General features: G+C 34.4%; 1 protein-coding gene across 1 annotated transcript in view; it reads left to right on the top strand.

Annotated features, from left to right (window-relative positions):
* Positions 1 to 14,642, top strand: part of JAKMIP1 (janus kinase and microtubule interacting protein 1) — a 187,036-nt gene that overhangs the window by 154,346 nt on the left and 18,048 nt on the right. Inside the window, exon 11 of the mRNA XM_074229806.1 lies at positions 1,622 to 1,678. Coding sequence (XP_074085907.1) covers positions 1,622 to 1,678 — 57 coding nt within the window. The remainder of the gene's footprint in view (positions 1 to 1,621; positions 1,679 to 14,642) is intronic.

Raw genomic sequence — 14,642 nt, 5'->3', positions numbered from 1 at the left:
CTGCATTACTAGACCATGTTTCTTAACCTTACAGTTACCTTTATCAATGAAATTATAGGTCCTTATGATTTAATGATACTTATGTGCCAGTAGGAAAAACAATTTATAGCATTTCTATCACCTCTCATTGCAAATGAGTCTATATCAAGGCAATCAGGTGTAATAGAAGATTAACTGAATTTGAAATCAGGGACCTACATTCAAATTCTGAACCTGACGCTGATGGAATTATATACATGTTACTCTACTTTTAAAAGCCTTGATTAATTGTAAAATGGAGACATGTGTGTTATCTTTTTCAAAGAGTTGTAAGGATAATGCTTTCTGAAGGTGAAGTTCATTAGTTCTACTGAAGGTAACCTTGCATAGTGGACTTGCAAAACTGAGATTAGAGTTAGGAAGATCTGAATTCAAATCCTGCCTCAGACACTTGTTGGCTATGTGATTCTGTGCAAGTTACTCAATTGCTCTTGTTTCAGTTTTCTCATCTGTAAGATGTTGATAACAATAATAGTGCTTACCTTGCAGGCTTTTGTGATGATTAAAAAAAATAGTAATATGTTTAAATTTCTTTGCAGACTTGAAAGTGCTAAGTACTAGCTATTATGATCCAAATAGAAATGTGAGACATCATTATTCTTTCATTTTACCTTTTTGTTTTGAGAAATAGATTATATATGTTTTGGAGACCCTCAAATTCCTTTTTTAATGTTAATGCTTCAGAGTCCTTTTTCATGGCCAGGATTTTGAATCTTAATTTTTTTTATCCCCAAGTAGAGTATTGAAAACTCACTAAACAAATTTCTCTGATGGTTTTGCCCTCAGAAGCACTGAATTAGTGTGGGTGTGAGTGTCTTATTTAGTTTTGCTGCTGTACAGATCTGTTTGTCTCTGGCTCTGCATAAACTAAATCTGAGTCCATGTAGAATTGAGCTCACAAAAGATGCTTCATAAATTCTGGGTACATGTAAGATGTATAATAAATGCTTGATTTCTTATTAAACTCTATTTCCCATTCCCAGGGCATAAAAATATTTTTAAAAAGTGAATTTATTATTATTCTAAAGAGTTGGCTAGTTGGTACAATAGTAAGCACATTTATTTTCAGAATATGTTTATGTTGACCCTCAAGCTAATATTATTAGAACATTATTGTTTTCTTGTCAGGGGTTGGGATTTGGAGGGGGATTTTTAAAGAGATTATGGAAGAGATAGTCAACTAGTTACCAAATTTGTATTGATTTATTTCACTTTATTTTTAAAAAATGTTATTTTTAACATTCTTTTCTTTTTAAATTTGGAGTTCCAGATTCTTTTCCTCCCTCCTATCCACACTCCCACTGAGAAGGCAAAAAATATGAAATCAATTATGCATGTGATATCACATAAAATATGTTGTTACCAACATTTTAGACAAGTCTGTGTAGCAAAGTCACAGTATGATTTTATTGTCTATTCTGAGAGAAATGGATTCATTTCCATGTGACTGGTAAAATATTGAAATGAGAAACAATTAGAGAATTTTGGGGCCAGAGTTGCCTAAAGGCAAAATCAGTTTGCCTTTTCTTTTGCATTATTCAACTCAAGCTAAAAAAATGACATTTGTTTTATTTCCTTCCAGGAAAGAGAACGTCTATTGCGCTTAAAGAGACACAAAAGACTGCCTAAACTGCCAAAGGTGAGATATGCCATGCCCTGACCATCATCTAGTGGTGGTCAGTCCTAAAATACCACTATTTGGATGTCTGATACCAGCCAAAACTGTGCTCACATTCTAATCCTGTGTGGAAAGAGGCAAAAAGAAATAGGATCTTGGTGTATAGCGACATATATGGGGGTCAGGAGGGGGAAGAAGAAGTGAGGCAGAAGACTTTAATTGTGGCTGAGTCTATTATCCAGAAGATTAGGCCAAACATTCCCCTAAGGTCAGAGCTAAATAAAGTTCACTGCAATCAGGTCACTACCTTGGAACATTATACAAGGAATCATAAATCTAAATTCAAGGCAGCAGTTCCAAAGCTGGTGGGTGGGAGGCAGAGGAGGCCAAGGAGGAGCAGTGTGGGGAGAGGTGGAGAGGGGATATTCAGTTCAGATTAAGTTCAGGAAAGAAATACAGAGAGAGAAGCACTCGTTGTTTTCAGATTATAATTTACTGGTATATAATCTGTATCAGAGAACAGCATCTTTTATGGGGAGGTAAGGACTAGATAGGAATGGGAAAGATGGTGGTTTGATAGAATGGAATGCTGATATTGGCAATTCTATCCACATTCCCTCTTCAATCAGCTGTAATCTTCACCTATAGGTCCAATCACATAGATTTTCATGAGAGAGAAAATATTGTAATTTATCCACTTCATGGTTTTTAAATTCAGATTTATTATCTTTTAGAGCTAAGGATATATTACAAACCTAGCTTTGGGGTTTCTAAGAGTTGATTTGATTAGTCTCTTGTTAGGGCTTGTTTTCTGCCTTCAGGTTTATAACAAAGATAGAAATTAATTAGATAGAAATTATTATTTTTTTATGAGAATAAAATGAATTAATCTTAGAAGAAGCCTAATAGACTAAGTAAGCAAATTTCTACATTGTTAGGCAGGCCTGGAGCTCCCAAGATAACAGAAAAAGAAAAATTATTTTGCCATGTTTTGTGACCCAATTGTTATTATTTACTTATGGAAATTTTATTTAAATGTTATGTCTTTAAACCTGAGGGTATATAATACTATATTCAGAGCTTAATATTAATTAATTAAAATAATTAATAACCACTGATATTTTAAAGTGATTAAAATTTTATTCCTTCAATTTTTATGTAACAAAAAAAGGAAAATAAGAGGTGTGTGTGTATTTTGTAGTAGTGGGGGTGGGGGGAAGGGGGAGTGGGAGGTGGGAGAGGGAGAGGGGAGGGAGTGGGAGGAGGATTAGGAGTAGTAGGAATATAGAATTAGTAGGAGGTAGAATTCTTTTGGAAAACAACCTTCTTTTCATTTTCCTAAAGTTCATCTCTTAGCAAGTCATTTTTTCTCACCCAGCCAGGCTCGTATCTTATAAGTCTTTAATGATAGCTTGGAGTTAGTACTTGGAAGTTCCTAAACTAAGAAGATGCTGGTTTAGACTCCCCCCCAAATTGCAAGCCATATATATCTCTGTTTCATTATTCTCTTTGACTGGGTAGGATGCTTCAAGTTTGCCTAGTGGAGTTATTGGTTGATGGAATTGAGGCATGCAACAGTGATCTTTCTAGAGCAGGGATTCTTAATCTTGTTTCTGCCCCTTTGGCAATTTGGTGAAATCTACAGGCCCCATCATAGAATAGCATTTTAAATGCATAAAATAAAATGCATAACATTCCAGTGGAAGCCAATTATATAGAAATACCATTATTAAAATGTAAGCAAATTCATGTCAAGAACATCTATATTTAGGTCATTTATAAAATCTATTTCATGTGGAGCAGTGGATAGAGCACTGGCCTTGGAGTCAGGAGTACCTGGGTTCAAATTCGACTTCAGACACTTAATAATTACCTAACTGTGTGGCCTTGGGCAAGCCACTTAACCCCACTGCCTTGAAAAAAAATCTAAAAAAAATTAAAAAATAAAATCTATTTTATGAAGATAAAAATCTAAGAGTCAAGAAAAAAGTTGATGTTAGGCAGTGTTTTTAGTTGTATGAGAAATACATTTAATATTAATACATTTAATAATCACTAGTCTATATTTATCACCTGAAATGAATTGTCATTGAGAGCTGCTGTAGGTCAAATCTGATACAAATCTGTGCTATTTAGCCTCAGTTGGGTTCTCATGGCTGCACAGCAATGGTTGTTCAGTTGTTTTCAGTTGGGTCTTTCTGTTCATGACCCTATATGATGTTTTCTTAGCAAAGATACTAGACTGGCTTGCCATTTCCTTCTCTAGTTTGTTTGACAGATAAGGAAAATATGGCAAATCGGGTTAGGTGACTTGCTTACTTAGTCTATTAGGCTTCTTCTAAGATTGTTGAGTATTTGATGCCAGATTTGAGCTCAGGTCTTCCTGACTAGGCCTAGTGCTTTATCCACTGCAACATCTAATTGCTCATAAGCAACGATGGTCATCATCTCTTATTGATTATCTGACACATTTTTCATGTTGTCTCTTCTAAATTTCCACTTATATCCCTAGCCCTACTCTCAAATCCTCTCTTGGCCTATGAAAAAGCCTTTTAGTTTTCTATCAATATTGAGGCCATCATAGGGGGAAGCCTGTTATCCCATTTTCATCACTTGTAAACTCTGACCTCCTTTTGATCAAGGACCACATTTCTTTTATCTCTTTGTAGTCCTGAACCTAAGACAATGCTTAGCTTGTTTTAGATATGGAACATAAATTTGCTTACTATGTGTCACTTAAGAATACTTACATTTTAGTACTTTAATGGCACCAGGGGGCTGTCATATGATTTTTCCACCCACTATTCAGATTTTTTGTTTGTGTCCTCAATAAGACCACCTCAGAATATATTTATTTTCTTGATGTTTTGGAGATCTTCCTGTCCACTTTTATTACCAGTGTAATACTTGGATTGTACATTTGTTATCTTTTAAACTTCCTGCTTGACCAGCCCACCTCATTTTCTGATCATAGGTGTCACAAAGGACATTACATGAATATAATTCAGCATTAGTAATATCTTGTAATTTACTTTTGCTCATTGTAAAGGGGGTAACATGTATCTCCCAATTCTGTTTTGTATAACAGTGATTTGATGGTTTAAAACACATTATTTTCTGATTGACAGCCATTTAGCATTGTCAGGAAAGATTGATCTTGCAAAAATATTTGTGTCAGAGATCATTGAAGGACCTCTACTATTTCCTTTTTTATTTCCTTTTTTTTCAGTTTTTAATTTATCCTCCACCTAGCTCTTCTCTCATTCCCCCAATTTAGAAAAAAAAGTAAGGTTCTTGTAACAAATATGTATAATCAAGCAATGTCAGTTCCAACATTAACCATGTCCACAAACATGTCTCCTTCTGTATATTTGTCTGTCATCTCTTTTTCAAGAGGTAAGTAGCTTTATCTAATGACCCTCTGAAATTGTTTTATAGTTTTATTTTTCAGAAATCTTGAGCCTTTCAAAAATTTTTTTCTTTATAATGCCATTATAATATAAATTGTTTTCTTCTGGTTCTGCTCATTCACTCTTTATTGGTTCATTTAGATCTCTCCTGAAACCACCTATTTCATAGTAAAATAATATTAAATTAGATTCATATTACAAAAGTTTAATCATTACCTAATTCTTGTTGTTATTAGTTGTTTCAGTCTTTTCTGACTCCTCACATGCCCATTAGGAGTTTTCTTGGGAAAAGCTGTGATTTTTTGCCATTTCCTTCTCCATTTGTTTTTTGTAGATGAGGATCTGAGGCAAATAGTGTTAAGTGACTTGCCCAGGGACACACAGCAAGTAAATGTCCTAGATTGAATTTGAATACATGAGATTGAATTTGAACACATGAGTTCAAAGCCTAGGGTTCTGTACACTGAGCCCCCTACATATCTCTAATACCTAATAGAAAAGTATTTCCATATTTTTTTGCTACTATAAAAAGAGGTTCCCTACATTTTTGATAGCTGAGACCTGTAGAATTCTCCCAGAAATTCTTGACACTTAGAAAGGGATGTCAAAAGCTGCCCACTCCAAGCTCAAACTTCATAAGGCAGAACATATTATTCTTCAGAGTCAGAATTTTTTCCTGCTGCCCTGAAGAATACCAAAGTCACATGTCAGAACGTAACTGGGGAATTCAGCAATGAAGCCAAGCATCTTCCTTGTTGATACTGAAGGGAATATCTGGTTCTGAATTATGCTTCTCTTTTAATTCAGCAGATACTTATGGTCCATATATCCTATACATCTCTGTGGGAAGCATCTTGAAAGATACAAAGAAGTAACCCCACCAAAATTAGAGTATAGAAGATTGAAAAAAAGTAAAAAAAGAGTTTAGAAGTTAAGAAAAGATAATGATACTGTTATTGCTGCTTACTATTCTTAAATTGTGATGCACATTCATGATTTAGTTAAACCCACAGAGCCCTGCAAGGTAGAAATGATGAACATATTACCATTCTTGTTTATTTTACTTCCAAATCATTCATTTATGTATTCATATATTCTTTTAAATTAATAATTTTGTTTTTGATATATACTAACTTTGATGTAACAGACATTTCCAAGAAATACTGAAACAAATCACTACTACTTTTTTTTGTTGTTTTTTGCAAGGCAATGGGATTACATAACTTGCCCAAGGTCACACAGCTAGGTAATTATTAGGTGTCTGAGGTTGGATTTGAGCTCAGGTCCTGACTCTAGGACCAGTGCTCTATCTACTGTGCCACGTAGCCGCCCCCATTAATACATTTTTCACAAATACTTATACATTCAGATATTTTTTGTGTTTATAAAAGAAAGATTTTATTTATTTTGAATTTTACAATTTTCCTCCTAATCTTGCTAATTTTGCTTCCCTCCTACCATCCCCCACAGAAAGGAGTCTGTTAGTCTTTACATTGTTTCCATGGTATACACTGATCTAGGTTGAATGTGATGAGAGAGAATTCATATCCTTAAGGAAGAAAAATAAAGTATAAGAGATAGCAAAATTACATAATAAGATAATGGTTTTGTTTTTTTGGTTTTTAAATTAAAGGTAGTAGTCTTGTTCAAACTCCACAATTCTTTCTCTCGATGCAAATGGTATTCTCCATCACAGGTACCCCAAAATTGTTCCTGATAATTGCCCTGTTGGTATGAGCCAGTCCATCAAGGCTGATCATCACTCCCATGGTGTACTTCTGGTTAGGTCCCTTCTGGTTCTGCACATCTAGCTCAGCATCAGTTCATGCAAATCCTTCCAGGCTTCCCTGAATTCCCATCCCTCCTGGTTTCTAATGGAATCATAGTGTTCCATCAGAGATACTTTCTCTGAATTTCAATTTGAATCAATTCAATAAGCATTTCTTAAGTAAACACTTTATGCCAGTCATCATGTTAGTTCAGAGCTGTAAATTAATCAATAAATTAACAGGCATTGATTAAGAACTTACAATGTATGTGCCAGGTTTTTTGCTAGATCTCTGAACACAAAAACTAAAGTGAACTAGTCCCTGATCAAGATAGGTGATTGTATTCTGCTATGGGATAAATAAGTGCAAAGGAAATCAAAATAATTCAAATATAGTGGTGATGGGGGAGAGCAACCCTCATAGTTTATTGATAGTTACCAAAAAGCAGGAGTTTGTCCCTTATCTTTGACTGTTTGGGATTGTCTTTGACCAATTTTGTTGCCATTCCATGTTGACTTTGATTATATTATTCCAGTTAAGTGTATAGATTTTTTGTTCTGTTCATTCTTATATTATTTCACATGAGTCTTCTTCATTTCTCTGAATTTTTTTGGTTCATCATTCCTTATGACATAGTAATTAATAGCCTTCCTGGATCATAGATTTGGAGTTGAAGGCTCCTTATACTTAAGGTGGTCCAATTCCTTTGTTTTAAAAATATTTCTATAACTTTATTTAAAAAATTTATACTTCATTTCATATTAACAGGTAATTTTAATTATAATACCATATATAGCTATATAATACAATTTATTATAATTATATTAGTTTTATTTCAGAATATTTAATTAAATATTTCCCAATCATAGTAACAATTTTTAATATTCATTTTAAAAAACTGAGTTCCAAATTGTCTTTCCATCACCCCTTGAGAAGACAAGCAAAATTATATCAGTTATACGTGTTGATGCAGGGGAAGATGAAGAGAATTTGAATGTAACAGAAAGAATTTGGGTGGAGATGTAAATTGATTTGAAGTACAGAATTATGATTGTAACAGAAACAATTGTATTCTTAAAATCTGCTTGGGGTGGAGATCCCGCTCCCCCAATTCTTAATGTACCATCGATTCATTGTTTAATGTAAAATTTGTATCCTGATCGCTTTGGGATTTACTGTCTACCTAATTCCAGGTCCAGTATAGGGGAAAGGAGTTCACCTTTTGCCCGCTGGATGAGAGGCAAGACATAAAAATCTGGGTTTTGGACCCTGGTTCAAGGCAGCCTCAGTCTTCTCTGACCCTGGCCCAGCCAACCCTGCTTGGCTGTTACTTTATCTCTTTCTTTCCCTCTCTCAAGCCTTTCCTATGTCTTGTAACCTTTTTTTTTTTTGGTAAGGCAAATGGGGTTAAGTGACTTGCCCAAGGCCACACAGCTAGGTAATTATAAAGTGTCTGAGGTCTGATTTGAACTCAGGTACTCCTGACTCCAGGGCAGGTGCTCTATCCACTGTGTCACCTAGCCGCCCCTCTTGTAACTTTTTTAATAAATTTTTGTTTTATTTCCACCCATGCTTTCCTGAGTCTGAATAATGATTCCTCATAGGTGGAACTGAACCCAAAGTAGCCATCAGTTACAATGTGAAGTCATATAAAACATATTTCCATATTAGCCATGTTGCAAAAGAAAACTCTACAAGAAAAATAATGTTCAAAAAGGTTAAAAAAATCAGTTCTCTCTTTAGAAGTGGATGAGAAAACTGAGGTCCAGAGATTAAAAATCATTTGCTCATTGTCACATAAATAGTAAGTAGTAACTCATGACCACTAGGTGAAATTCACTGAGAGAAAAATGCAGCTCCATCTAAGGAGGAACTTGTTACTAATCAGAGTCTTCAAAAAATGAGATTGACTGTTTCCTGTGTTAATTGTCTGAACTGGATGTTTTCAAGTCCAGACTAATGATTACTCCTCAGGGAGGGGCTCTGGAATCAAAAGATCTGAGTTCAAATCCTAGCTGTGTGACCTTGGCAGTTGCTAGCTGCATGACCTTGGCAATTACTGTTTGTATGGCCTTCCACAGGTCCTATTCCTCCCTAGAACTAAATCTATCATCTTTATATCTAGGGGACAGGAATAAATGGACACTGAGATCCTGTCCAGCATATTCCTAAGACCCTTAAAATATTTTTCAACTCAAATTCTCCACTTCTTCCTAATGTGCTTCAGTAATGGTTACTTTGACAATTCTTTTGTTTTGTTTTTTTTATTTCTTTGGTCCAGCTCTGGGGTTTTATTGTTACAAAGGAGTCTTAACATTTTTAAAATGCAGATCAGCACTTGTTCTTTGACTTACAATGAGTTATCTGGGTCCCTGAAAGGTTGTGACTTGGCCAAGGTCAAAATTACAGAATATATCAAAGATGGCCCTTGAATTCAAAGGATCATAACTCTAGAGCCAACTCCCTATTCATTACCCTACCTCAAGGTTACTTTTAAGAAGAGCTATTTTCTTTTCTAAGATTTGTTTGCTTAAGGACTTGTCTATGATTGAACAGTATGAAAAATCCCTGGTTATATCAGCTGCATAGGCACAAAAGGGTTTACGGGGAATCGCATATTTTAAAATCTCCATCCCTTTCTTATCTCCTGTTCTGGCAAAAATAAATAAGCAAACAAAGCCCCTCATTTTTTTCCTTCAGTACCTAATGGAGATAGAGCACCCTAAGCAGGTAACCGTTGCTAGAGCTGCTCCTATGGCACCCATCTGTAATCCCCATGGGGAAATTTCAGAGAATGCTCACGACCTGCTCAGGTCTTTGTGAGAAGAAGGTTGGGGAGGAGCTCAAAGCCCTCCATGTGAAAAGGTATCTAACAGAGAGAGCCCCTTGCAAGGGATGAGCCTGGATATTCTTCCCTATGACAAATCTGCCAGCAGCAAGACCATGCAAATTGGCTAATTGCATGCCACACTGGACTCACTGTTTGCCAGACATTCCATGAGCAAGCATCTTTTCTGATTCAAGTGAGCCTTCGGCCATTTGCATCATTGCCCAGAACTTTACGGCAGACCACTAAGCAAGCAAAATTGCAAGAGATATGTATTATATGATAAAGAAATAATGATAAGGAATTGGGGGAGAGACTGGAGTTTTGGGATTATCTCTTCTAAATTGACCATGAAAGAATCAAAAGAAGATAAAATTCAATCATGTGGCGTTTAGAAAAAAGCCTTAGCTAAATTATCAAGTGTTTCCCAAACATCTCTGCACTATGGAATATATCCTATTTGTATTATACTTCTCATTTTTCCTTTGTCTGTGCGCCCTGGTGTGTCTGTATTTTTCTGGCTGCCAAGAAATGACCTATAAGCACGAAGGTAAGCATAATTGGGATGGGGGGGCAATGTTTTTTGTGTTTCAGTGAAATGGGATTAATTTAATGTGGCAGCTTTTCGTATTAAAATGGTTTTGGTTGATATGGAATGCACGAAAGAAAAGGGGGGGCACAAATGAGCTCAATATAAATGAAGAATTTTTATTGCAACTTGCTTCTTTATCCATTTACTGAGCTAAGAATTCTTATATCAATACATGCAAAGCATGGATGGTAAGGGGAAAAAAAATGGCTTGTCAGCCATTTTGATTTTTTCTTTTTTACAAATGTGCATTGTTTTTAAAAAGTAGGGATAAATATAGGACAAGACAAAAATTTATGACCCGAAATGTTTAAAGAAAATTAAGGTTTACATGATGTTACCCTTAATAATGTAGGAAAGATCTCATAGTCTATTTATTAAGGTCAGAGTACAATTATTTATTGATTGTACCCATAATGAGCTTAAAGTTCAAATTAAGTAAACATAATTTGCATTCAATCATGTTTTAAAACAGTTCCTTCTCAAAACGTTCTATGCCCCTTTCAAAAGGATTTTGTTTTTCTAGGAGAGGTTTATTTTCAAATACCATTTGCATATCTTAATGTCCATTATTTATATTTGGAAAATCAAGGTGAGGCAAAAGTGATTTTGTAGTTGAAAGCTTATAAAGAGCATTATGATGTACTCAATTTATAAAAGTAGCCAAAGGATATCGCATAATTTATATTACAGTTTGCTTTGCAGGAAGAACACTGAATTTGGAGTCATAGGACATGAGTTCATATCCCAGTTCTAGTATTTCATACCTGTGTGACCTTAGGTAAATTCCTTAGACTCTCTGATTCAGTTATTCCAAATCTGTAAAATTAGAAGGTTGGACTTAAATCGGTCTTCAATTTCTTAAAGATGCAAATTCCACGAACCAATATTTATTGCCAAGTCAATTTGATTTGGCCCTTTTCCCATTTCTAAAAAATGAGGATATCCCTTCCAGTTCATAAACCTCTAAACCTATTAAAAAAATTGAGAACTCTCTGGTGACTTTTTGTTCATTGTTTATAAAGGAATAATTGCAAATGTTATGTTATAACAATATCCAAATCTCATTTATGAAAATGATTATTAACATATAATTTTTCTTATACATTCATAGATATATATATTAAATATTGATTGATATTGTTGTATAGCTGAAAAGTGAGTTCATTTTTGTTGAGGATATGTTTTTTATCTCTGAAGGTCTATGATTTTAATTAATATAATATGTTCTTTAAAATTTGTGAGTCCATGCTAATTGTGTTTCATCTTAGTTTATAGCTATATATGTACATAATAAACACACAGTTTATAGCTATATATGTATATTTTATATACACACAGAGATATACATGTGCATGTATAAATATCTGTATATATATAGGCCTATGTGTATGTATGGACATATGTACACATAAACCATTGAAATTCCTGTGACATTCCTAGAAGGTGGCTTTTACTTCTTGATAATTGAGTACTTAACCTTTAACACTCAGTGTGGTTGATAGAGGTATAATTGATGGTTATGAGGGGAGCCAACATGCAGTAATGGGTTGGAAAGTGTGTTCCTTGACAATGATTCATAAGGTTGTCATTAATGAATGTAGCCATCCTACTGCAGCCTGACAACCAGTCAGTGGAACAACAAACAGGGAAATGGTCCTTTGAGACATGGCAATTAGTGGTGTTTACAAGAAATAAAATACCCAGAGCACTTGTGTCAAAAAAAATGATGTTGCATTCCAAAGTTATGCAATTTTGAGTTTAAAACATTGACTTTATTAGCATGTAATTGCTGAACTACAATTTTTTCTTCAGAATGGCACTATTTTATATTCATATAAATTCCAACATATTATTGCATGTTGAGGCCTTAGTAGAAAAACAGAGCTTTTCTTGTTTTGTAATAAGTGAAAAGTAAAATTGTGTTTCTTATTTTAAAAATCTATTTTACATATGAAATTTTGAGATTTCCATGGTTTTGATATATTTGAGACTTATTTAATTTTCTTATTTTCATATGGAACTCAGTATGTGAACCTATATATCCATAGTTTTTTCCTTCAATTGCTAAAGAGATTTAAAAATTGGCAGAATATAATTCACTATGTGAACTAAATCCTTCTTTTTGGTCATACACTTAAATCTTGAAAATAGGGTGGCAGAAGGGAACGCCTAAAATATCTATGGATGGACAAATTAACTTGGCCACAAATCCATCAGGAGAAGACACATTTGCTAGAATGAATACTCATTAGCTTAAGTCAGATTAAAAGGATTTGATTCCCTGGAGTTCTTGCAGAGAATACTATATGATTTGCTACCTGAAGGATCTATGACTACAGCTAAATTGCTTTTTGTATTTGATTTTTTTTCTCTCCTATAATAAGGAAGACAGAGAGTATATTTTAATTTGCGACCATTATGGTCAATGAATTTCCAGTATACAATCCTTTATACCAATCCCAATTTAAGTAAATGCAGTATTAGTATCAATTAGATGTTTCCACTTTCTAGCTGTGTTACTCTGAACATGTTCTTTAATGTAACTGAGTGTCAGGTGACTCATCTATAAAATAAGGGGATTGGACTTGATGGTCTCTTGGTCCCTTCTAGCTGGAAATCTGGGATCCTATTACATTTCCTTAATACTGGGGGATACAAAAAAAGGGGTGAAGCCTCTGCCCTTAAGAAATTCACATACTATTGGGGAAGACAACAAATCTACAGATAAATATATGCATTATCAATGTGAAATCAGTACAGAGGGGAAAACCTAGCAACTGTTGGGTAAGAAAGGCTTTGTGTAGAAGATGATACTTGAGCTAAGGCTTAAAGATTCTTTGAATAGGCAGTGTAGGGACTGTGCTTTCCTGATGTGAAAGAGAATTGGTGTTTCCCAGTCAATTGTCAATCTTAGGCTAGAATTTTAGAATATTAATCCTGGGAGAAATAGCAAAGTACAGCATTTTAGTGAAAGAAATGACCTTGAAGTATTGAATGTGGGGAAAAGGAAGATAGAATAGAACAAAAAATGTAGAATGTTAAAATGCTGAGAAGGATAATATAACAGTCTTTGAGAAAGAGGAAGGATCGTAGAATATAGAATGGTCTATCTGATAGATACCCAGAAATTGAGTCTTAGAAAGGACCTTTAGCGACTCTCTGGTATGACTTCCTCATCTTACACATGAATAAGACGAGGCTCAAAGGAGCAGTAATTTAATAAGGTCTCAAAATGAAATAGTGGCATTTCTAGAGTAAGAACTCAGTCCTCCTGACTCACCAGTCAATGCATTTTTCATTTTACTTCTTTTGGCTTCAGTCTAGTATTTTATCTCTTTGAAGACAGAAGCATTGCTATTTGGTTGTGCAATCATCAGTAATATTTTAGAAGAATTATAAATCATTTAGAATTTACTTACTAAACATTTCCATTTTAGGCAAATACTAAGTGCCACATGAAAACTAATGTTAGATTTAATTACTGAATTTATAAGACAAAGGTTAGAAGTGCAGAGAGTCTTTGACCAGGAGAGTTCAATTTTCTTGTATTTGGGAACTTCAAATGCTTCAAGATGGGCCTCTTTGAAAGAAGGAGTAAAATTGAGACTGTTGAAGAGGATTTTGAAGGAGATTAAAAGAAATATTGACTCTGAAGGAAAGTAAAATGTACTAGAGAGATTTAGAAAGCTGAGAGGGAAGAAATAATGGTAGAGATGGTTTAAAAAAATCTTATTCTTAAATCTGGTTATCACCAGCCATGATACAGGACAAGTCTACAATCAATCAGGAATGAATCAGTGACTAGTCCTTCTAACACTTCAGTTTTTCAGATGCAGAAACTATGACTCAGGGACATTATGATTTCCCCAAGGTAAAATAGGTAGCAAACATCAGAAACAAGATTTGAAATGAGAACCCAGTGGATGGCTATCTACATATCTGGGATAGTATAACAGTTTTTTAGATTTTTCCATTTTCATGTCAAGACAAATTTTTAGCATTTCTTTTTTACAAAATTTTAAGTTCCAAATTATTCTCCCTCCTTTCTTTTGTTCCCTTTTCCTTAAATGGTAGACAATTTGATATAGATTTTATGTGTGCTATTATGCAAAACATTTCTATAGTAGCCACTGCTGTGAAAGAAAAAACAGATCAGAAAGAAAACAAACCATGAAAAGGAATAAAGTAAATGTGTCAATCTGCATTCACAGTCCGTCATTTCTGTATCTAGATGTATCTTTTCCCTTTGTGATACCTTTGCACTTGTCATTCCCTCAAATTCACATTATAGCTATATCCTAATTTTATATGAATGGTGATTCTTGGTTGTAGTCCTAGGTACCTTGCCTCCTGGAATATCATGTTTCATGACCTCTGACGGATTATT

The sequence above is a fragment of the Macrotis lagotis genome, chromosome 3 (assembly GCF_037893015.1).
Source record: "Macrotis lagotis isolate mMagLag1 chromosome 3, bilby.v1.9.chrom.fasta, whole genome shotgun sequence".
Classification (NCBI taxonomy): domain Eukaryota; kingdom Metazoa; phylum Chordata; class Mammalia; order Peramelemorphia; family Peramelidae; genus Macrotis; species Macrotis lagotis.
Note: the sequence above shows the minus strand (reverse complement) of the source record. Positions and strands in the feature narration are given on the sequence as shown.